The 23,519-nt window shown below is 40.7% G+C and overlaps 1 protein-coding gene across 1 annotated transcript in view; it reads right to left on the bottom strand.

Annotated features, from left to right (window-relative positions):
- Positions 1-16,639, bottom strand: part of angpt4 (angiopoietin 4) — a 41,741-nt gene extending 25,102 nt beyond the window's left edge. The window contains exon 1 of the mRNA XM_056270527.1: positions 15,817-16,639. Within this exon, the coding sequence (XP_056126502.1) occupies positions 15,817-16,131 (315 nt within the window). The 5' untranslated portion in view covers positions 16,132-16,639. The remainder of the gene's footprint in view (positions 1-15,816) is intronic.
- Positions 16,640-23,519: the final 6,880 nt, after the last annotated feature.

Below are 23,519 nucleotides of genomic sequence, written 5' to 3'. Positions count from 1 at the left end.
ACTATGATGACTAAACAATATTTCCAAATTGATATGTATAAAGAGACGGGCTAGTTGTCACATGGAGAAGGACAAACCAGGCCTATAGGTTTTAAATCAAACGTCTAATTGCATAAAAATCTTTTTTTTTTTTTTTACGGTTAGTAAAGTTTTGAGTAATTGAGTTCATATTACACACAATATCTGCAGTTATTTTGTCTGTTTTTGCTCTGCCTACTAGCCTGGCAAAACCCAGACAACTTCCGGCAAATTTAGATTTTGCTCTGCCTACTAGCCTGGCAAAACCCAGACAACTTCCGGCAAATTTAGATTTGCTCTGAAAGTTAGTCTGGCAAAGAGCTCATTCAAGCCCATTTCCAATCCGTCGAAATCAAGGCACCAATCAGAAACGTTGGGGCGGGCTTTACAACTGAGAATGGTCTGGTTTTAACCAGGCTATCTGCTATTAGTTTCAAATAAACCTGAATCATTACACATATATAAGCAACAAACAGTAGCGGCACTCTGTTTCTGAATCATTTTGAAAGAATGATTCAATGACTTACTCATGAACTGAGTCAGTCACAAAATAAAGCTGTGTTCGAAATCGCCCCCTATTCACTATTTTCTACACTACTCCACTAATATAGTTCACTTGAAGCAGTGAATAAAAAAGAGTGAGTGAAATCGGACACTGGGAAGCTGGGAAGCCTGCCGCTTTTGCATAGTTTGTGCTTGCCGTTTACTAATCATTTGAAATTTAGCAAACTGTCCACTCCTGTAGTAATGAAAAGATTTATCTTGAATTCTGTTATGGAAACTAGCATGTATAAATCTTAATTAAACATTTGAATAATCCTTATATTACGCTGTACTCACATTGGACCAGCGGTTTGGAAACTGGATGGATGGATGATTCATCTTCTGGCGAAATTCATTCGGCACGACCCTCACAGTGCATTATGGGTATTTTCTAGCCAATGAGCGTACATCACTTGAACACTCGTTATTGTGGTGCATTATGGGATTGAGTGAGTGCACTCGATAACAGCCACTATGGTTTCAGACTATGGTTTCCACTACAAAAATGGTGCCCTATTAAGGATATATGGGGTCGATTTCTGGCACAGCCTAAATGTGCTTTGAATATTGAAGTTCATAAATACAGTCCCTATTGATATATGATGAGTCACTGAAAAAGAATCCTCACCACACAGATTATATGATATATATTGTGGAAGATGATGTAGCTCATAAAAAAGCTAACATTTTTTCTTTTCACATTTCCTACCCCATATAGCGAAATGGTTCCCTCTTGGATTAAACACCAGAATTACCTTCCGTCTTCGGACTATAATTCATAAATAAGCCAAAAAATTGCTTGTGGTAAGCCAAATTTACGATTACAGGGATTTGGTTATGGCTTTATTATCTGTAAACCCATCACAGATGGTGAGGCTTTAAAGATTATGGAAAGCAAATACAAAATACAGAGTAGTGCTAAAAGATGTGAAATATACGATTTGCCTGTCAAAGTTAATGTATGTTTTACAACACAGTCTGATAATGTGATCTGCCAAGGAGACCTTTAGGGAAGAAAGCAATCCATCATACTCACTAGAATACAAGAAAGGGAAATCGAGGATATCATATCATGTCATATTTTACACTTTTATTGTGGTCACTATTTCTGGTAATGCAATCAGATAAGGTTGAAAACCATCTGCAACTGGCAGTACAGATAACATCAACGGAATTATTTATATCCGAGAACCGCTGATTCATTAACAAATTGGACTGTGACAGTGGATTATGATGCAATAAATTCTTAGTTCATTGTTAATGCTTGTTATCAGACTGTTGTGCAATTGTTTCTGTTATATTCAGGAAAAAGTGTATTTTCAGTTTACGTTTGTTTGTGTAATGTTATTGAAATGTTAGTGTTTCAATCGTTAAAGTTAGTTACTATTGATGAGAACTTTGTTTGTTTTAATAGCTTAAGCATTCATCATGTGAGTGTGAAGTGCATGATGTTCAGCTAAACAAGCTCTGTTTGTGCAAAAGCCGACTTTGCATCATCATGGACCCACGAATTGCCACAGCACAATGGACCAGTATTACTTTAGTATTATTTACACTGAACAAAATAATAAACGCAACACTTTTGTTTTTGCCCCCATTTTTCATGAGCTGAACTCAAAGATCTAAGACTTTTTCTATCTACACAAAAGGCCTATTTCTCTCAAATATTGTTCACAAATCTGTCTAAATCTGTGTTAGTGCTTCTCCTTTGCTGAGATAATCCATCCACCTCACAGGTGTGGCATATCAAGATGCTGATTAGACAGCATGATTATTGCACAGGTGTGCCTTAGGCTGGCCAAACTAAAAGGCCACTCTAAAATGTGCAGTTTTACTGTATTGGGGGGGGGGGGGGGGGGGGGGATGCTTCGGACCCGGAGGGAGTCCGAAAACCAGTCAGTATCTGGAGTGACCACCATTTGCCTCACGCAGTGCAACGCATCTCCTTCGCATAGAGTTGATCAGGTTGTTGATTGTGGCCTGTGGAATGTTGGTCCACTCCTCTTCAATGGCTGTGCAAAATTGCTGGATATTGGCAGGACCAGGAACACGCTCTCGTATACGCCGATCCAGAGCATCCCAAACATGCCCAATGGGTGACATGTCCGGTGAGTATGCTGGCCATGCAAGAACTGGTATGTTTTCAGCTTCCAGGAATTGTGTACAGATCCTTGCAACATGGGGCCGTGCATTATCATGCTGCAACATGAGATGATGGTCGTGGATGAATGACATAACAGTGGGCCTCAGGATCTCGTCATGGTATCTCTGTGCATTCAAAATGCCATCAATAAAATGCACCTGTGTTCGTTGTCCATAACATACGCCTGCCCATACCATAACCCCACCGCCACCATTGGCCACTCGATCCACAACGTTGAGATCAGCAAACCACTCACCCACACGTCGCCATACACGCTGTCTGCCATCTGCCCTGTACAGTGAAAACCGGGATTCATCCGTGAAGAGAACACCTCTCCAAAGTGCCAGACGCCATCGAATGTGAGCATTTGCCCACTCAAGTTGGTTACGACGACAAACTGCACTCTTGTTTAGACCCCGATGAGGACGAAGAGCATGCAGATGAGCTTCCCTGAGACGGTTTCTGACAGTTTGTGCAGAAATTCTTTGGTTCTGCAAACCGATTGTTGCAGCAGCTGTCCGGGTGGCTGGTCTCAGACGATCTTGGAGGTGAAGATGCTGGATGTGGAGGTCCTGGGCTGGTATGGTTACACATGGTCTGCGGTTGTGAGGCCTGTTGGATGTACTGCCAAATTCTCTGAAACGCCTTTGGAGACGGCTTATGGTAGAGAAATGAACATTCAATTCAAGGGGAACAGCTCTGGTGGACATTCCTGCAGTCAGCATGCCAATTGCACGCTCAATCAAAACTTGCGACATCTGTGGCATTGTGCTGTGTGATAAAACTGCACATTTTATAGTGGCCTTTTATTGTGGCCAGCCTAAGGCACACCTGTGCAATATGAGGTTGATGGATTTAATGGCAGTGGCTATTTACACTAAGTGAAAATAGCACCATTTTCTTAGCAATATGCTATTTACACTAAGAGAAAATACCGATAGATTCTGTAACAAATAGCAGTATTTTCTTTGCAATAAGTGTAAATAGGAGTTAGATGATATTATAAATAGTGGCAGATACTATTTGCACCTCAGTACTGTTGTACATTAAACAGTGCATTAAACAATAATAACATCTAAATGATGGTACTTATTAAAAAACGTTAATAGATGGTGTCTTATTGGGACAATAAGCACTCCCTACACCTACCCCTACCCCTAACCGATAAACACTTTATTATTAAACACGTTAGAGACTTTATTTCCACTTTTCCAATATTTACTTAATTTTTATTGAAAATAAATGCCTTTCCGATCTGATATGTGTGACAATCAGCGGCTGGAGTGCCCGCATGAGCCACTGGAGGGCACTCTCTTCCTGCGTTATGTTCCACCATGGACTCATTATGTTTTATTATGGTTTCATCAGTTTCACCTGTGCACCCTCAGCAACCCTTTATCTGGACTGTTCTGTTCTGTGCCTATTTGTGAAGTATTGTTTTTTACCCAAACTCTGTCTTAGTTTGTACCTCTTGTTTCTCCGTGCTTGGACTTGATCTTTTGTGTTTGAACTTGGACTCTGATATAGTTTTGTGAACCTTTGCTGCCTGCCTCTGACCACTGCGTGTTTGACTACGATTCTGGATTGCCCTTGACATCTTTTTAGTTTTTGTCTGCTTGTTCTCCGTTTGTCATCTCCTTCAATAAATATCTGCGAATGGATCCGACCGCCTCAGCCTCTTCGTGACAGAATACTTCACCACATCAGGATCCAGCAGATTACCGAACAACTCACCGCAAAATGGAACCAGCAGTTGCTCCAGCAGTCTCTCCCATAGTCGTCAGCAACCGGGCCCTGAGAGAATATCTCTCGGTAATGTTTCAAGTGAACCAGTCCGTCCAAAGCTATGCTAAGGACTTCCTCTCCATTTGCCATCTCGGAACGCTCGATGAAATCCAGCTCATAGGCCTGTTTCGGAACGGGCTGGATTACCGGATCGCTCGATGGATGCCGAGCGACATTACCGATTGGACTCTGGACCGGTACATTGCTGAGGCTTGCTTCGTGGACTGTTCCATAGCCACGTTCCCGTCCTATCCGGCCGAGCCAGCTCCTCACTGCAGTCTTACCAAACCCGCGACTCACGTATGCCCACTCGAGCCCGTATTCCGCACTGGTCCTGTTGGATTTGCCAATCCGGAGACCGCGGAGGTTCCGCCGGCCGAGTCAAGTGAGTCAAGTGCCGCCGAGTCAAGTGAGTCAAGTGCCGCCGAGTCAAGTGCCGCCCAGTCAAGTGAGTCAAGTGCCGCCGAGTCAAGTGAGTCAAGTGCCGCCGAGTCAAGTGCCGCCGAGCCAAGTGAGTCAAGTGAGTCAAGTGAGTCAAGTCCCGAGTCAAGTGAATCTAGCCCCGAATCAAGTCCCGAGTCAAGTGAATCAAGTACTGTGTCAAGTGAGTCTACCGAGTCTACTGTGTCAAGTGAGTCTACCGAGTCAAGTGAGTCTACCGAGTCTACTGTGTCAAGTGAGTCTACTGAGTCTACTGTGTCAAGTGGGTCTACTGAGTCTACTGTGTCAAGTGAGTCTACTGAGTCAAGTACGTCCAGTAGTGAATCTAGCCCAGTGAAGCGCCGTCGCAGAAGGAAGAGAGGGAGGACTCGTTTGGCTCGCCAGGCTCCGGAGGGCGTTCCCAGACTCCTCGCCCTGCCGGCCCCGCCTCTGCACCTCGCCCTGCCGGCCCCGCCTCTGCGCCTCGCCCTGCCGGCCCCGCCTCTGCGCCTCGCCCTTCCGGCCCCGCCTCTGCGCCTCGCCCTTCCGGGCCCGCCTCTGCGCCTCGCCCTGCCGGCGCCCTTCAAGCACCTTCCTCCCGTGGATTTCCCCAAGTATTTTTTGGGGGGGGGGGGGCAGGAGGTACCCTGTGAGGGCCTTGGGGGCTGCGTCTACATGGACCTTTGCTAGTAGGTACCCTGAGAGGGCCATGGGGGCGGCATCTACATGGACCTTTGCTCTACTGCCTACGTCTGAGCTTCCTGGATTACTGGTTCCGGCTAGCCCAGTTAGGTGTGTTCGACTCCGTTCCCGTGTTCAGTGTGCTCCGCCCTGTTCTCCTGTCTGTTGTGCTCCGGCCTGGTTCCCTGCCAAGCATGCCCCGCCTGGGCTGCCTGCGAAGCTTGCTTCTCCGTGGTCCCGGGTCTTGCTCCTGTCTCCAGGTCCCCTGCCTCTCCACGGACCTGGCCCTCCATCCCATCCCCCGTTGACCTCCCCCCAGAGCTCTTAGGAGCGTCTGGAAGCCGCTCCTTAGAGGGGGGGTTATGTGACAATCAGTGGCTGGAGTGCCTGCATGAGCCACTGGAGGGCACTCTCTTCCTGCGTTATGTTCCACCATGGACTCATTATGTTTTATTATGGTTTCACCTGTGCACTCTCAGCAACCCTTTATCTGGACTGTTCTGTTCTGTGCCCATTTGTGAAGTATTGTTTTACCCAAACTCTGTCTTAGTTTATACCTCTTGTTTCTCCATGCTTGGACTTGATCTTTTGTGTTTGAACTTGGACTCTGATATAGTTTTGTGAACCTTTGCTGCCTGCCTCTGACCACTGCGTGTTTGACTACGATTCTGGATTGCCCTTGACATCTTTTTAGTTTTTGTCTGCTTGTTCTCAGTTTGTCATCTCCTTCAATAAATATCTGCGAATGGATCCGACCGCCTCAGCCTCTTCGTGACAATATGTGATGGGAAAAGGGAGTAAAAAGTTCAGCAAAAGGCAGATTCGACTCGGGTTGATTTGCGTCAAAACTTTCCACACGCCTTACCCCTACACTATTGCTACTAATGATGATCCAGCGTCTTCCGTAATTTTGTCTGGCCCAACCAGACGCCAGTGGGTGGAGTTAGTCTATATAGCCTCTGTCAACAAGGCGGGCTATTTGCACTTAGTGTATAGACACTCCGATAATTTAATCAGCATGTCATGTAATTCTATTCAAATTTCTAATGCTATAAACAAGCCACTCCAAAAACTGCTGCTTCATTTGTATTTTCTAATCTTGGGCCTATGATTACTCTGAGGTGGAAGGGTTAAGACTATATTTGATTGAGCCAGACTCTACCATCAATTATGATTATCAAAGTAAATGCTCCTCTGGAAGACAACCGTGTTTTCTTTGCAATTCAGATGAAGCTGCAGCCAATCAGAGAGTGTCTGTTGACCCTGTGGCAGACGGGAGTGCAGCTGTGCAGCGAGAACTGAGGTTCCTCTTTCTCTGAGCTAACATAAACAAACAAACGCAGGGCTAATGCTCAGGGCCGAGGAACATCCACATGCACGACACGAGACTGAAGGCCGATTGGGTAAATGGCTAAGGAATGTGCGTCATTTGGTCTAAACATCTAGACTAACTGGATTTATTCAAGGATGGAACTGAAGAGAGGGATTGACAGTTATCGTATGATGGTAGCTTGAAGCTAATGTTTTGACACTTTGATATTTTTTAAACTGATTTCTGTCTTGAAACAAGATTTTAGAGTGGCACACACAAACCATCTAATATATCACAAAACATCACATGATTTATCAGATCCAATACTTACTATGTTTGTGCTTTTTGCTGTGCTGATTTCCCTCTAATATTATGTCACTTCCTAGAAGAGGATGTCATAAGCAAAAAAAAATAAATTAAACTTAGGGTGAAAATTGATATTGCTAAAAATAAATGTTTGAAAAAAAGTAATAAAAATATAAATGTATAATTTAGCATTGTATAAAATAATTTCATAATTTATATAATATATTTATTTGTACATTTATTTATAAATCAGAATAATTTATAAAATAATAATTTAGCATTTATTCATAGTTTACTTAACTGTGACAAAAAAAACCTAACATGATTTAAAAATATATAAATGTATGTTTTTTTCCAGCATAATTAAATCATTAATTTCAAGGTTTAAAGTAGATTTTGATTTCCAGATTTTGAGTGTGGTCTTGTATGTTTGCAATATATGTAATGACAGAAACTTTGAATGAAAGTTTGAAGCAGACAGACAGACAGACAGACAGACAGACAGACAGACAGACAGACAGACAGACAGACAGATAGATAGATAGATCGATAGATAGATAGATAGATAGATAGATAGATCGATAGATAGATAGATCGATAGATCGATGGATGGAAAAGCCATCCACACATTTATTTATTATTGATGTGCAGCCATGGAAACGCATGAGCTTTTTTTTTTTTTTTACTATATTTGGAGAAAGTAATGTTATAAGAGTCCCATCTGTAGCATCTCTTGTAAAAGCATCAATTTTATTCCATATAATGGATTATTGCAATTGTGTAATGTGCCGTTGGAAATTCTGGCTGAACCTGCCCAAACTGAAATTTTATATGAAAGTCCTTCACAACGACAAGAAAAAAACAGAAGTGTAACAAGACAGTGTAAAGCAACAGAGCTGAAACTCAGCACAAGGAAAAGCACAACAGATGGTCCAGTACTTGAAGGTTTCCCTTTTTTTGTGCTTGAGGGTTGCAACACTAATGGGTTCTCAAGTGGGGACAGAATAGGTTGAAAGCATCTATTTCCATGTGATCTCCATGTTTGACCCTAAAACAGGATGCACATTTATTATCTTGTGCTTTTGTTATTATTAGTATGGCTTTTTAGGTTTTTAAAGGAAATTGAGGAAGACAGTTATCACAGTTTTAGTCTACTGCATATGCAGTGGTGGTGGGGGTAAATTGCTGCTACCAGTTAGTATGAGTTGACTTGGAAAAAATGCCTTTGATCAACCCAAGACAAAACCCTGTGCCACATAAGAACAAACAGCAAACCTCAAGACTCTAATCACCCATCTGTAATCAAGACCAATGAGCCACTGGTCTGGAATTAGAGTCAGCTATAGTTCCAGGTGTGGGATGGAAATTTGGTTTTCAGGTTAAAATGAAAGAATGCATTAGTTCTAATTCACAACACGTTACTTTATATGTAATTTTACTTTAAATGTAGTCTCAGGCTTTTTTACATTGCTTGTTGCATTGCAAGTTTAGACACTTGGGAGCTTGTGAGCCTTTGCACACGTTACAAGTTCTCCTGTTAAAAAAAAAATCACCTGCGAGCTTGTACAACAGCAAGAATCATACCCTGTACACCCGGCTTTAAGTGTGCAGTTTCCGTGCATCTACTGTTACCAACCAAAACTGCAAAAATAAGGTTGTTTTGTAGCTTTTACACGAGTAGCGTGATGTTGAATCTAGATGCATGCACAAGAGCAAAGAATGAGAAGTGCTGACTCAAGAACCCATAACCTCATGTCTCAGGACACTTGTGATGCTAGACAAAGAACATGCTTACTTCAACAATGTTTGCTTTCAGTCCCTTATCATTACTGAGACAAACTCCAGGATATAAGCGTGATTAGGACCTAAGATTATGATATTATAGCATGATTGTGTAATTAAATGCCATGACAAAGTCCATGAAGTAGAATAATGTAAATATTCACATAGCTAGATCAATGCGATACCACATTTATCAAAGTAGGCTATGTTGAGGTAATAATTGCTGTATGTTCTAATTAGCACTGTACCATGGTTTTGCCTGCAAAATGTAATACAATATAATCGATTAAGAAGATGTTGTAGAAGATGAACAGGCCAAAAGATGATTCATAGTTTAAACATGAGTTTTTTATTCGATGAAGGGCTTGTTTTACATTGAAAGGCATCTGCTGTGCAAAAGGGAATAATAAAGGTACATTCAAGGATTCTTCCAAGCCAAGAACTGTTTTTCACTTATGCTGTTGTTTGCTTCCATATTCCATAATTGAGACAAGAGACAAGAGACTCGCACTAGTTCAAACCACACACAAACTTACAAATGCAACACAAAACACATTCAACATTATCTTATCATAAGAACACGTTTACCACAGTTGTTAAGAATTTACTTTTTGAAAGTAACAAGTTACATGTTACTTTTAGAACTGTCATCATCATAAAACCCCAGTTTCTTTTTTGAATAACATGCTATTTGTCCCGTTTACTTAAGCCCCGTTCACACTACACGTGACTTTGTCGCTGCAAGTCGCCAGTCGCTGGCGATGAGGTCGCTAGTGGGCGTTCCCACTACTGGTTGCCTAGTAATGTTTGTGAGTGACATTCACGGATGTTACTCTATGTTAGACAACAAATGCGTTTTCTTGCCGCTACAAACAAATATTTCAGAAGGAAAAGTCTAAATATAAATGGAATCAGTACATAAAATGCATAATATTAAAGATGAATGAGAAACAGTGAGTGCTCTTTGCCATCGCGGCTATTTAACTGCAGAAAACGGGCAAATACCGGTCTATCTGGGTTCCCGAAACCATTCAGGCATGGAGTCAGTACGGTGAATACCACTGTATGTACACGGAGATATGTCATAAATAATAGGACAGTTTCTGACTGCTAAAACGACCTTCTCGTTCAACTTGCCTCGGTCAGACTCAGCACTGAAGAGTGACGCGCTCCACTGACTTCACTCCTATTGGTTGTCGCTCCCGAAAGTCGCTCCGCATTTGCATAAAGTTAAACAGATCTCAACTTTGTCGCGTCGTCAGACACGCCCCATCTAGTCGCCAACGGTTGCTGTCGCGCGTGTCGCCGGAAGTCGTCCGCTCACCATTGAAATGAATGGTATGGCGTCGCTTGGTCGCGTGTAGTGTGAACGGGCTTTACAGACAATTGAACCCTGTGGAAGCTCGAAATAAAAAAGTTGATTGTGACCTTTTTTTAATGGTTTCATGTCTCATAATTGCAAGTTTATTTCTTGTAAATGTCACAATATTTTCCAGTGTTACTGCTATGATAAAAAAATACTATAACAACTGCATAGCAACTCCCTATATAGCATCACGAGCAAACACCACTCACAATTTCATAGAAACTGCAAACATCTACTGTTACTTCAATTAGGGAGCAAAACAACAATCTAAGGTTTCCAATCGTAGCATGTCACTGATACTGACAGCTGAATGTGTTCAGTAGATGGACTGCATACAATGCCACTGCCAAAGCGGCTGTAAAGTTAAAGTTCAGCGCTATCAGCGAGGCTGTTGTCGCTCTGTAGGAGTTCTGGCTCCAGGGGAGATCTCCTAATGTTGACTGATGTCAGTGAAAGCAACACGTCCAGCTCTTCTCCAAGCCCGGCATCTCTCTTTGCTCTCAAAGACACTTCCCCAAGAATGATAAACACGAGCACAATGTTTGTTTAACAAAGCGAAGCCTTCTGCTGTGATCTGAGCCAAACTCAATATACGAGCATGCATAAACAGAGACGACATTTATAAGAGACAAGAACACACACATTTAACACATCACTCCCGTTGTGCGTATTATCCGAACTCAATGTCTTGCTGTGCCACTGGACTTCTGCAGAGATCCAGAACGTTCAGAGTTCAAAGAGGATATTAAAATACTTATATGCAATTTGAAGGCCTTTGGCTTGAGGAATCATTCATAGCTGTCAAAAATGCTCATAGATTTTTACAGCAGACTCGAGTGAACGTACGTACAACTAACCGAAAATGGCATTAAATTCATTAGGGACTAAAAGTTAGGTCACAATCAATGCAACAATCAGATTCCCTAACATATTCGTGAGTCTCCCGCAAGGGTAAGACTTTCATTTCGAGCTCTCCGAGAACATTCTTCGCAGGATAATGTGTGCTGAGTGAGCGTTTGATGTGTACGGCTCAGATTCGGCACGTTGATAGAGGGAGTAATCACCAGTCCAGCCCTCGCTCGACTCCCAAGGAAGCCCTGCAACCGTGTTTTACGGGATCATTAAAGACAGTGCCCAGACATTATAAACTCAGCAGGATTTGTGTTTTCCCATCCTCTCCTCCAGCGATCCTTCACTCCGTCGATCTCTCTCAGTTCTCCACAGAGGAATGATATGCACAATAGGCCAGAGAACAAAAAAAAAAACATTAGCCAAGACGCTGGAGGCTTGTTAATGTGGTGTTGCATTAGGAGGAACAGCACATACTAAAACCAGTCACATGCTGAGAGGTTTTTACTGTTGTTGTCTTCTTTAGTATTTAACTTCGAACTTTCATTTTCTAAGTGGCTCTTTTACAAAGTAATAATTGAGCCACCTTTGCTCAAACAGTTTAAAGTACATTTGGCACTAAATGTTGTTTTTTCAGCGTCCTTGGAAAAGAGCATTGATTGCAGAGTGATGAATGCACAGCCATTACCAAATTGCAGGTCTTGTTTCAGTTCTGGGGCCTGCTGACCATTGGCATTGTGTTGTATTGCCAATAATTAGGCAAGCATCACAATTATTATTGCTCAAACTTAGGGTTAGGGATATGAACAAACCCCTAACAATAAGTATTAAACTTTGGTGCATACTTGTCCTGCACAATTTGCACTACAGACATGAATGATACCTCAAATCGTGCAGCTCATTGAGGAGAGTTGGGATTTAAGCATTTGATTTAAGCATAAAACTATATACACACCCACACTAGTGTTCAAAGGTTACAATAAAACAGTAATATTGTAAAATATTATTACAATTTTATATTTTAAAATGTCATTTATTCCTGTGATGCAAAGCTGAATTTTTCAGCATCATTACTCCAGTCTTCAGTGTCACATGATCCTTCAGAAATCATTCTAATATGCTGATTTGCTGCTCAAGAAACATTTCTTATTATTATCAAAAATTCACTTTTGATCAATTTAATGCATCCTTACCGAAATAAAGTACTAATTTCAGTAGTATATTAATACATTGTTTCTCCTCCAATGAATGTAGTTCTAAACAAAGCAGCAGAAGAAAGCGTCTAAGCAACACACAGCAGTGGAGGTTGCTAAAAGAAGAATCCGTGTTTCTGAACAAATTAGTTGAATGAATGATTCAATGACTCACTCATGGGCTTAAAATGGCTGCCTTCAGAGGATGCATTCCAAGGTAGGAAGGCTAGCCTGGTTAAAACCAGACCATTCTCAGTTGTAACTGAGTTATGGTCTGGCAAAGCGTCATAGACAAATCATTTCCAGAGGGGCGTCACCAACGGACGTCGTAGATAGACCTAAAACCAATCAGAGCGATGAAGGAGATGACGTATGCAGAGCGGCGGAGAAACATCTCCGAGTGTTGTTCTTTGCTCGGTTTTTAACAAAAAGGAAACGTTCAAATCGCTTAAAACAGACGCGATAGCTGATTCGAACGAGTGATGTTCGACGGCGGCATCCATCTTTGTAATGTAGGCTACAAAATCTGCTTCAAAATCCCAGCGCTGTCTTCATCGTGTAAAGCCCGCCCCAACGTTTCTGATTGGTGCCTCGATTTTGACGGATTGGAAATGGGCTTGAATGAGCTCTTTGCCAGACTAACTTTCAGAGCAAATCTAAATTTGCCGGAAGTTGTCTGGGTTTTCCCAGGCTATAGGAAGGCATCAAGGCACGTCCGAATCCAATGTTAGCTAAGCTTCACTTCCTGTCTCCTTAGATACCTTCATCTGATTGATTTTTGAAGGCAGCATGTATCCTTCGCTTCGTATCCTTCGTAAGATCTGAAAGTTGCGGTTGGTGGTCAGTTTGTGTGTAGACGTACATTTTTGACCAATGTTTTCCACTTCTGATGTCATTTACAGCGAGAAATTACTAATGTAGTTATTAAGATCACTGTAGATCATTCAACCGTTACGCTGCCTCAGAAGTCTGTCTGAAATCAGTTTCGTGAGGTACCTTTTTGCACAAACGCTGCCTACAAAGTCATTGCCTGATAAGGCAGAAAGGCAACAAGTCAGCTTGTCACCACTTACTGGTACAGCGATGTAACATGCAGAAAAACGCACTCCCAAATCTCCACCCTAATGCAGAGAATTAGATCAAATAAACAAGTTCTTATGATTTTAAAAATGTTGTTATATGAAGATGTTTTTCTCAGCTTCACATTAACAATTTCTTTTACAACTTTTTTTCTGCTTCTATACCAATCAAAGCATTAAGCTAAAAAGGTTGAGAAGGTTCTTTTCTTGTTATTCTGCATCCAGTGAGGCTCCCACTCACAGGGGTCTGGGGTTTTGCCATATCTCAAGCTGCTCTAAATGGGACGTACTATCGCTAATCCCTTGGCCTTTGAAGAACTCTTTTCCAGGGAGATCTTTGGTCCATGGCCATTACACAAAAAATAAGCAAAGACTTCAAATGGCTCCTCATGCTTTCCATATCCTCCTATAGTCTATATACCACCCCTCCCCTCTCCTTCTAGTTAATGGAGTCAAATACATGGAATGTCTCCCCATTGCTTGTGAATGCAGTTATCAGGTAAGGGGTGAGCAGCAAGAGCAATCTAAGAGAGCATATCCGTTTAGTTTCAGTCATTTGCCTGTAAACTAAACACTCTTCCTCCATAAACATTTTGCCCAATTATACAGCCAGAGCAACACATGTACCAGGCCCTCAAAGGATTTTAATAAGCCTGCAGAATACCTAACACTCAAGTCAGCACATTGTGGGGCCTGTTTAAATAAATATTACAAAGAGTTTTAATTAATCTTTTTTTTTTAAGTATTAATTTCACAGCTTTCATAATTATCAAAATGCAAATTTTTTCTGCTTAATGTGGTCACTGACTTTTGGACCTCACTGTGTGTAAATGCATAATTTGCTAATTTGGTTATAATTTTTACTTGCATCTTGAGAGAATTAAAAGAGAGCTTTATTGAGTTGATTATATAGGCCTGCTTTTAAGCATTTCATGCTCCTTGTTATTTACCACCAATTTAATTCATAAAGGCTTGAATGCAATGAAAGCAGCAAGTGTTTATAATTAAATGACTCTTATCGCAATCTGACCTCTTCTTAAACAGAGTCAAGGGTCGCGTCTCTTTCCTGTAGAGGTGCAAGCTGTCTTCCTTTGAGCCGTATTGATTGTCAACTTGGGTGGTGGACTGAACACATAGACACAGATGCAAAACATGCACACACTTGGCAAACTTTCACTCTACATCGCAGCACTTCATCTATTCATTAGCTCAATTAATGTCACTGAGCAAAGTTCCCTTGAAGTGCCAATCTAGACTTGCATTCTTCACATTTGAATGGAGTAATACATCATTCGGCAGTCACTTATGCAGATCAAATGCTTCTCTGATTTTGTCATCTGGCTCCTGTTTAATTGCCACTTCTCTATTATTAGCGAAATGAGTGTTTCATCTATTTATTCAGATGTGAAAGTTCTTGCAAGCTCACTTTGATGTTTGAAATGGTGCTTGGTCAATGCACTTAGCTGAAATTACAAATAGAGTTCTGTTAATGGAAATCACACATGGCAGTTCCAAAAGCAATGGAGGTCTTGGAATCAAATGGCTGAGCCGCTTTCAACAGGTTGTGTTTTTGGAAACAGCGCAGTATTGAGTATTCAAGCAGATCTTTCTTTCCATTCTATTTTGATGAATGTATTTGCATCGCTCAGCTTCTCAGACCAACTCAGCCAACATCTACATCTGGCCATTTGGCCAGCATCTGCACCCAGTTCACCCATTTAAATATAAATGAGCATATTGTTATAGTAATTATGATCAATCATTACATTCTGATGCATTGATTGCAATGTATCAATGCAGTTTTATGCAGCCTTCAAGCTCTCCAGGAAGCTCCTACTAATGAGTTTAAAAGTCATAATTATGATGGTCAAGGTCTAAAAAAAAATGTATAAGATTGGTCAACTTCATATTTGCCTTTTTCTCACGGACAGGAAGCTTTTTTTGGCACTAGTGCAGCAACGGTGAGTCATTTATGTATTATCTTGAATTTTAGTGTTCTAGTGTTGCCACAGAGAATGACTGGATTGGTAAGTGTAGTTTTGTTGGACAAACCTGTCGCTTCATAATTTTCTGGCAAGCTTTTCCACTATTCTTCATCGTCAGAGTGCCAAATTGTGAACTAAATTGCACCATCAACATTAACAATTATGATGAATACTGTTTGCTTCTGCCATGATTTTGTAATTCAGCATGCTTAAGACTTGCATGCGTGCAACTCGTAAATACAATCATTCCCAAAATGTCTTGAAGGCAGAATTACACCTCTACTGAAATACTGCCAGGTTTGAGGAAGTAAAGGACGTAATGACACCTGTGTCTCATTATGAAGTCATTCTCACCTTCTGCAGCCACTGCGTGTTGTTTTCCATGGCTGTCTCCAGATGCTGCAGCTTCTGAGAGGACCATTCGCCGTCCGCCGGTGGAGAGTCCCGCTGAACCACGCTGGTCCCGCTCGTCTGGTCCCCTCCACCCTGACAGCTCTCCATCTCTGGAAGGATAAAGGTGTAGCTGCACTGGCCCTGCTGCACGCGGTGAAGCTTTCTCCTCCTCTCGCCTCCTCCACGTCTCCCCTGACCGTTCCCGTTTCCCGAACTCACCAGGCCAATCGACGCCAGCAGCAGAGCCAAATGCCAACCACCTCTGGCAAGCCTCATGGCAGCGAGAGCAAAAAGAAAAGCCACCTGCTGTCAAGAGAAAGCGCCAACTCAGTAGTTCACGCTCTTTTGATGAAGGAAAACATGGTTGGATTGAGATGAAGAGGCTTTTTGACTCTTTTCTCTTCTTTTCTTCACAGTTGGACTTTGTTCTTTGCTGCAGGACCTTTGATGCTGGAGAAGTTCCTGGTTTCCACGAGGTTTCCCTGAGGAACTGGGCACAGGCACTGACCCTTGAGTAACTACAACAGACTCTCACAGATAGATAAGAAGGCAATAAAAGAATTCAAGGAGAAACGGAGACAGCCTGTCTAAATGAGTCTCCCAATCTGTAGGCTCTTAACACGAGAGAAAAGTAAACAAAAGAGGAGAACTTTCCTTCCTATCCCAGAGCGGTGTGTGAAATGACCGGAGTGAGAGAGTTCTGTCCTCTTATCTGGGAGCGAGGGAGTGTGTAAAGGAGCGGGGGGAGGCTGAGGGAGGTCTATTAACACACGTTCTGTCTCTCGTCTCCTCCGCAGCATTTTCTCACCCCACGGCTTGAAGGATATATAGAGAGTTTTTTCTCCCTGTTCTAAAATTGATTATAGGTCAGATTTAGCTCATTAACAACAACACAAAATTCTTTCTAAAGTATTATTTTGTGGTCTAGTTGTGCACCGTTCAAAAAAGGATTTGGAATGCCTTTTGGAATTCGAATTTAATTCCGGAATTTGAACTGAGGTAGCAAAATAGATGCAGATGTGCAATTAAAATCTAAATGTTAGGAAGTAGAATTTAAAAGAAGTGAATTTTAAAGAAATTCATATAAATTTTAATTAGATAAGTATTGTTTGTAATGACAGAAACTTTGATTGAAAGTCAGACAGACAGACAGACAGACAGATAGACAGATAGACAGATAGATAGATAGATAGATAGATAGATAGATAGATAGATAGATAGATAGATAGATAGATAGATAGATAGATAGATAGATAGATAGATAGATAGATAGATAGATAGATAATGTGGGGTGTGGCCAGTTAAATCCAAAATCACACTCATGAATTAAAAGGGATCCAGTTCTTCAAATCTGAATTTTGCACAATCCTGCTTTGAAGACGAGTGATGCACACGTTTAAAAAGGTTCACAGTTAGGCCAAAATCTTTAACAGTAAGTTGATCTGCACTCATTCAGAATAACATTTGAAATATTTAAAGATGGGATTCTGAAGCAGAAACGGCAATTTGTCATTTTAAGTGGTTGTACACGTACAACTTCACTTTTTGATTACATAAAAATGTTTTGCAAGCTTTTTTCAGTCTGCAGATTGATGTTACTTTTCATGAGACTTTTTAATGCACTATGCCCCTTACCCACTTGTTTATTTTTACATAATTCTTATTTTGGTTCAGTTTGTGGTGAGGCTGTGCTCTTGGGGATAGAGGTCAAACTGAGTGACTCTTTGCCCCGACTGAAATCATTCTCATGGGAAACACACGAGAGAGAGAGGGCCAATGCCAGAATGCTCCTCACAATTACTGAAACTTAAGGGCCCTTTTCTGAAGGTGAAACTTTACACGTAGCTATTCACCTTTCCTTTGGGAATACCACAGCCGGATTGATCTGATGTTTGTTTTCACACATTGCACATAGCTCTCCTCCACTCAAGGATAGCTGTGTTTTATTGAGCCTCCAACTCAGTTTTATGCGAGGTGCTTGGCAAGATTGACACGGCTCTTTTAAGGTACGGATTAGGGTTTTTGTACAATTTCCAGTATGTAATCCTGACCTTTTGTAATTGCAATTGATTGACTACAATTTAATCTCCATTAAAGGCAGGGTAGGTAAAAATCCCCAAAAATACTTTTTTCCAAATTTGTTTAAACTGTCTTTATATATCAATGCATAATTAAAATGTAAGTAATCTGGAAAAGAAATGATAAAAATCGAGTGTCTGTAGTCCTCTCAGGACTGCAATAAACACAGCTCATTATTCCATTCGGGACGAAAGAAAATATTGGCTGTCACTCTCCCTCGCTACCATGGATACCACCACCTCTGCTGATACAGGAGCAGCCCAAATGCGCGCACCCGTTTGAAGAGGCACGGAAGCTACCGGTAATAACAATTATGGCAGAGAAAGAACAGTCAAAATTCTCAGTACCTGCATATACAGGCAGCGAAGTCAAACAAGTAAAAAAACGAAGACAGTATTTTAAAAGGCTATGAACAAAAAGTCTTTGGATAAATCAAGAAATCATACGAGAGTCAATATCGGTGTGGCGACAACTGGGATCTCAAGGGGCTGAAAAAAGTGACCCCATTATGGCATTATTTCTGCTGGACAGGTAATCTCGATGTTTTCATTTACATTTACATTACATTTATTCATTTAGCAGACGCTTTTATCCAAAGCGACTTACAAATGAGAACAATAGAAGCAGTTAAACTAACAGTAGGACAACAATACGTAAGTGCTATAACCCCTCTCAGTTTAATTTTAGTGCAGTTTTTTTTTTTCTTTTTTTTTTTTTTTTTTTATAGAATAGAAGAGAAGAGAAAGTGTTAATTCTACTGAATCAAGTGCTGCCGAAAAAGATATGTCTTCAGCAGTTTCATTTTGATGGCATTTATTTTTTCATGAAGCATGTATCACTAGCACACGTAGCTACCTAATATAGCTACCTAACGTTACATAGCATAACGTTACACTGGCTTAGCTATGACAGTGTAACTTTGGTGTCGACTGTTATAACGTTACTGTTAGTGAGCCAGGGTTGAGACGATAAATAATCAATAGGCCTATCTGCAGTTGAAAGCTGTTTTGTTTAATTTCGCCAAATCTAACTTTAGGTTAAAAGTTTAGGGGATCTATTTTTATACCTAGCTTTACCCTCTGCCAAAACTTTGTTCCTATGTTCACCGTGAACTCTGCTCCGTTTTTTCACGTTTGGTTTGTTGTTATATGCTCTACACATGTTTACCTATGTCTTTATGTTGTATCTGTATGTGTTATACAATATACACTCACCGGCCACTTTATTAGGTACCCCATGCTAGTAACGGGTTGGACCCCCTTTTGCCTTCAGAACTGCCTCAATTCTTCGTGGCATAGATTCAACAAGGTGCTGGAAGCATTCCTCAGGGAGTTTGGTCCATATTGACATGATGGCATCACACAGTTGCCGCAGATTTGTCGGCTGCACATCCATGATGCGAATCTCCCGTTCCACCACATCCCAAAGATGCTCTATTGGGTTGAGATCTGGTGACTGTGGAGGCCATTTTAGTACAGTGAACTCATTGTCATGTTCAAGAAACCAATTTGAAATGATTAGAGCTTTGTGACATGGTGGAAGTAGCCATCAGAGGATGGGTACATGGTGGCCATAAAGGGATGGACATGGTCAGAAACAATGCTCAGGTAGGCCGTGGCATTTAAACGATGCCCAATTGGCACTAAGGGGCCTAAAGTGTGCCAGGAAAACATCCCCCACACCATTACACCACCACCACCAGCCTGCACAGTGGTAACAAGGCATGATGGTTCCATGTTCTCATTCTGTTTACGCCAAATTCTGACTCTAACATCTGAATGTCTCAACAGAAATCGAGACTCATCAGACCAGGCAACATTTTTCCAGTCTTCAACTGTTCAATTTTGGTGAGCTCTTGCAAATTGTAGCCTCTTTTTCCTATTTGTAGTGGAGATGAGTGGTACCCGGTGGAGTCTTCTGCTGTTGTAGCCCATCCGCCTCAAGGTTGTGCGTGTTGTGGCTTCACAAATGCTTTGCTGCATACCTCGGTTGTAACGAGTGGTTATTTCAGTCACTGTTGCCCTTCTATCAGCTCGAACCAGTCTGGCCATTCTCCTCTGACCTCTGGCATCAACAAGGCATTTCCGCCCACAGAACTGCCGCTCACTGGATGTTTTTTCTTTTTCGGACCATTCTCTGTAAACCCTAGAGATGGTTGTGCGTGAAAATCCCAGTAGATTAGCAGTTTCTGAAATACTCAGACCAGCCCTTCTGGCACCAACAATCATGCCACGTTCAAAGTCACTCAAATCACCTTTCTTCCCCATACTGATGCTCGGTTTGAACTGCAGGAGATTGTCTTGACCATGTCTACATGCCTAAATGCACTGAGTTGCCGCCATGTGATTGGCTGCTTAGAAATTAAGTGTTAACGAGCAGTTGGACAGGTGTACCTAATAAAGTGGCCGGTGAGTGTATGTTGTGTGTGTTATATTATCTGGTGTCTGCAATGCAGTTGTGAGAAGGTGTTTGAGTATATGTTACTCAGTTTATCTGTACAGCCCGTTCTCATCCCAAGGCGTCATCTAACTGACGCTTTTGACCATGGGTCAACATGCCGACGCACATGGCACCCCTTAAGCGTCAATATGAGACGCGCCTCCTAGTGGTCTAACCCTAACCCTACCCCAGACCTAAACCTACCCATAACGGAAGCGTCATCTAACTGATGGTCATCTAACTGGTCAAAAGCGTCAGTTAAATTACGCCCGAGGATGAGCGTCTCATATTGACGCTTAAAGGGCACCATGTGCGTCGGCATGTTGACGCATGGTCAAAAGTGTCAGTTAGCTTACGCCTTGGGATGAGAATGTGTTGATCTGTAAACAATACATCAGAACCAGTGCTTTCATTGTGGAAGCTCTTGCAAAACACCTGTAGGCCTATATGTTTTGAATCTTACAAATTCACCTTCATCACAGTGTAACTGATAGTAACGGCGAACTTGTATCAATGAAGCTATTTATAGCTTTGGCTTATATTGAGTTTGATTCAGTTATGAGCTAGTAAAATATTTTAAACTTTACCAGTATCGATTTTTGGGGATTTTTACCTAGCCTGCCTTTAAATACTATGTAGTTTAATAAGAGTAAACTGGGTGGTTGGCATGCAGAGTAAAATGCTATATTCCATCTAAAACCATTAAAAAGATTTTATTTAAATAGTTTTATAATTTTATGCATGCAGCTTTTAGATCATGCTGTGAGGGTCTACAGAGGTCATTTATTTGTTACAGCACAGGGATATTTAGGTAAACTGAAAAAAGTTTGAAGGGTTATTCTCACTAAACATGCCATAGAATGTAAGGACAATTACTTTATTATTATTATCAATCATCGAAAATGGGCTTTTCAGTGTCATATAAGAAAGTTTGAACCATGTGGTCAAAAAATTTCAGAAAAGCATTTTATAAAAAATATATACATTTAGACACTAAAAGCATGGCATTTTGATTTGGAAATGCAAAATTGTCCGGTAAGCCAATATAAAACAAACATTTAAAATGAGGGTACGTTTACACGACAACAATGTACAAATAACAGAAAAGCTTTTGTTTTTTTACAGGCGACAATGTTGTCAAAACGATCCCCATTCACACAGACCCGCGAAAACGATTAAAGACGCTGTATTATTCATGCCAGGCCAGTAGTTGGCAATGTAACTTTGTAAAGAAAAACCAGGTGTCTATAGACTGAACAAGTAATATGCATGCACATGACATCACCGTTTTTACAAATTCGTATTTTTGTAGCTTACACAGAGACAATTAGGGTATCATTTTCAAAAAACGTGCACTTTTAAACCCATTTTCAAAAGTTAGCATTTTCAGGCCCCCAAAATGCCATTGTTGTGTAAATGGACGGCCAAAACACATAAAAAGTTTTCCATTTTCCATTTATGGTGTCGCCATAAATCTCTTAACATCAAGCATTTTTTGTCTTCTTTTTTTAATTTTGCCTTTCACACTAACCAGTCAATAATCAAATAATGTGAGTAAGTTCAGTGTCCTGTTGATTGTAGGCTATCACTAATAAGTCATAGACACACAGCACAAATGGCACATGTGAACAACCTGATTACAAATCATGTAAATTATATATTTCCCTTACACATTAAAAATGACTTTTACCTGAAATCTTGATGTTGAACAAAAGTTCATGTTATTTGTCAGCCGCCCTCTTACCCTTCAATCAGGAAATGTCACATTATACAAAACAACAGCCGTGTCTGCGAGCATTGCTTTGGCTGTCGGCCTGATTCGGTCAAGGCCGCTGGGTTTGTAAGGGCCAGACTGGATTTAGTTACCTAATGTAGAATTTTTGTTTTACAACAAAAGAAAGTGACTAATTCAGACCAGAAATGACCAGGGGAGAGAAACACAGCTCCCTGTCAGAAATCATCTACCCTGAAAATCCACTCAAGGTCATCTTTCAGGACAGTTCCAGTGTTGTCCTTTTATGGAGCCCCTGTCATCACTCAAACTGTATGATTTAATTGCATTAATTGTGTAAATGGTTTGCGAGTTAAGTGGTTATATAAGGTGTAAATTAAACATAGAGACCAGATTCTTTTAGAAATAAACCTAATATGGTGTTTCACACCCAGAAAATACATTCAAGTCAATTCAATTAAGTCAATTAAAAGGGTTGATGTAAAGGTCAAGAATGTGATGAAATGTCTCAAATGCAATTATTTGTTAGACAATGATCGAGCCCTGTGATTGGCTGGCGTCTCTGCTGACTGAAGGATCTCTGGCCCTGCATTGTTCAGATGGTGATGTAAGCTGTTCTGCTTTACATAAAGTTCTTTTCAAAATATTGACAACTTTACATTTAGCATTTTAAAAAAATATTGATTACTGAGATAATGGTTAAGAAATTCCCCATTTGAAATGTATGATTTAAAACTACACGTACTGCAGTTATATGAATTAAATAGAATTTCATTCTATTTTATTAAAAATATATATTTATTTGTATTCTAAATAGCAATTTAATTTATTTATTTAATAAATTAAATAAAAATTATTCATTTAAATCTAAAATCTTAAGACATATGTAAAATGTTTGCCTTTAGATAGGATACTTATTGCCTACTCTTTTATGAGTACTGTGAAATTGGACATATTTCTTTTGTCCCCTATAAATGTTTTCGCCTACTAGCAGGGAAGTATGCAATTTCGGATGCAGCCACTAACACCGTTAACACTAGACCAGGAACTGAGGAAAACCAAGGGCTTAAAGACAAATGGGAAACTAATCAACAGAAAAGGGAACAGGTGTGAACTCATTAGAGACCATGGAAACTAACAAGTGGCATGAAAATGAGAACAAAGGAAACAGGAACTAGAACTAAAACAAACCAAAACACAATAAAACCAACATACGATACATGTGACCATAGGGTAGTTTTTATTTTATTGTCTTATTATGCAGGTTTAGTTTTGTTTTCATCATTTTTCTTTAAAGGTGCTATTTAAATTAAATAATAATGTATATAATAATTGAATAATAAAATCATACTTATTATTTTTTAAAATACATTCTAATTTAATTTCTGCATGGCACACGACATAACCTTGATAG

The sequence above is a fragment of the Rhinichthys klamathensis genome, unplaced genomic scaffold (assembly GCF_029890125.1).
Source record: "Rhinichthys klamathensis goyatoka isolate OS25496 unplaced genomic scaffold, OSU_Roscu_1.1 h1tg000303l_1, whole genome shotgun sequence".
In the NCBI taxonomy this organism is placed as follows: Eukaryota; Metazoa; Chordata; class Actinopteri; order Cypriniformes; family Leuciscidae; genus Rhinichthys; species Rhinichthys klamathensis.
The sequence above is the reverse complement of the archived record's forward strand: the minus strand, read 5'-3'. Positions and strand labels throughout refer to the sequence as shown.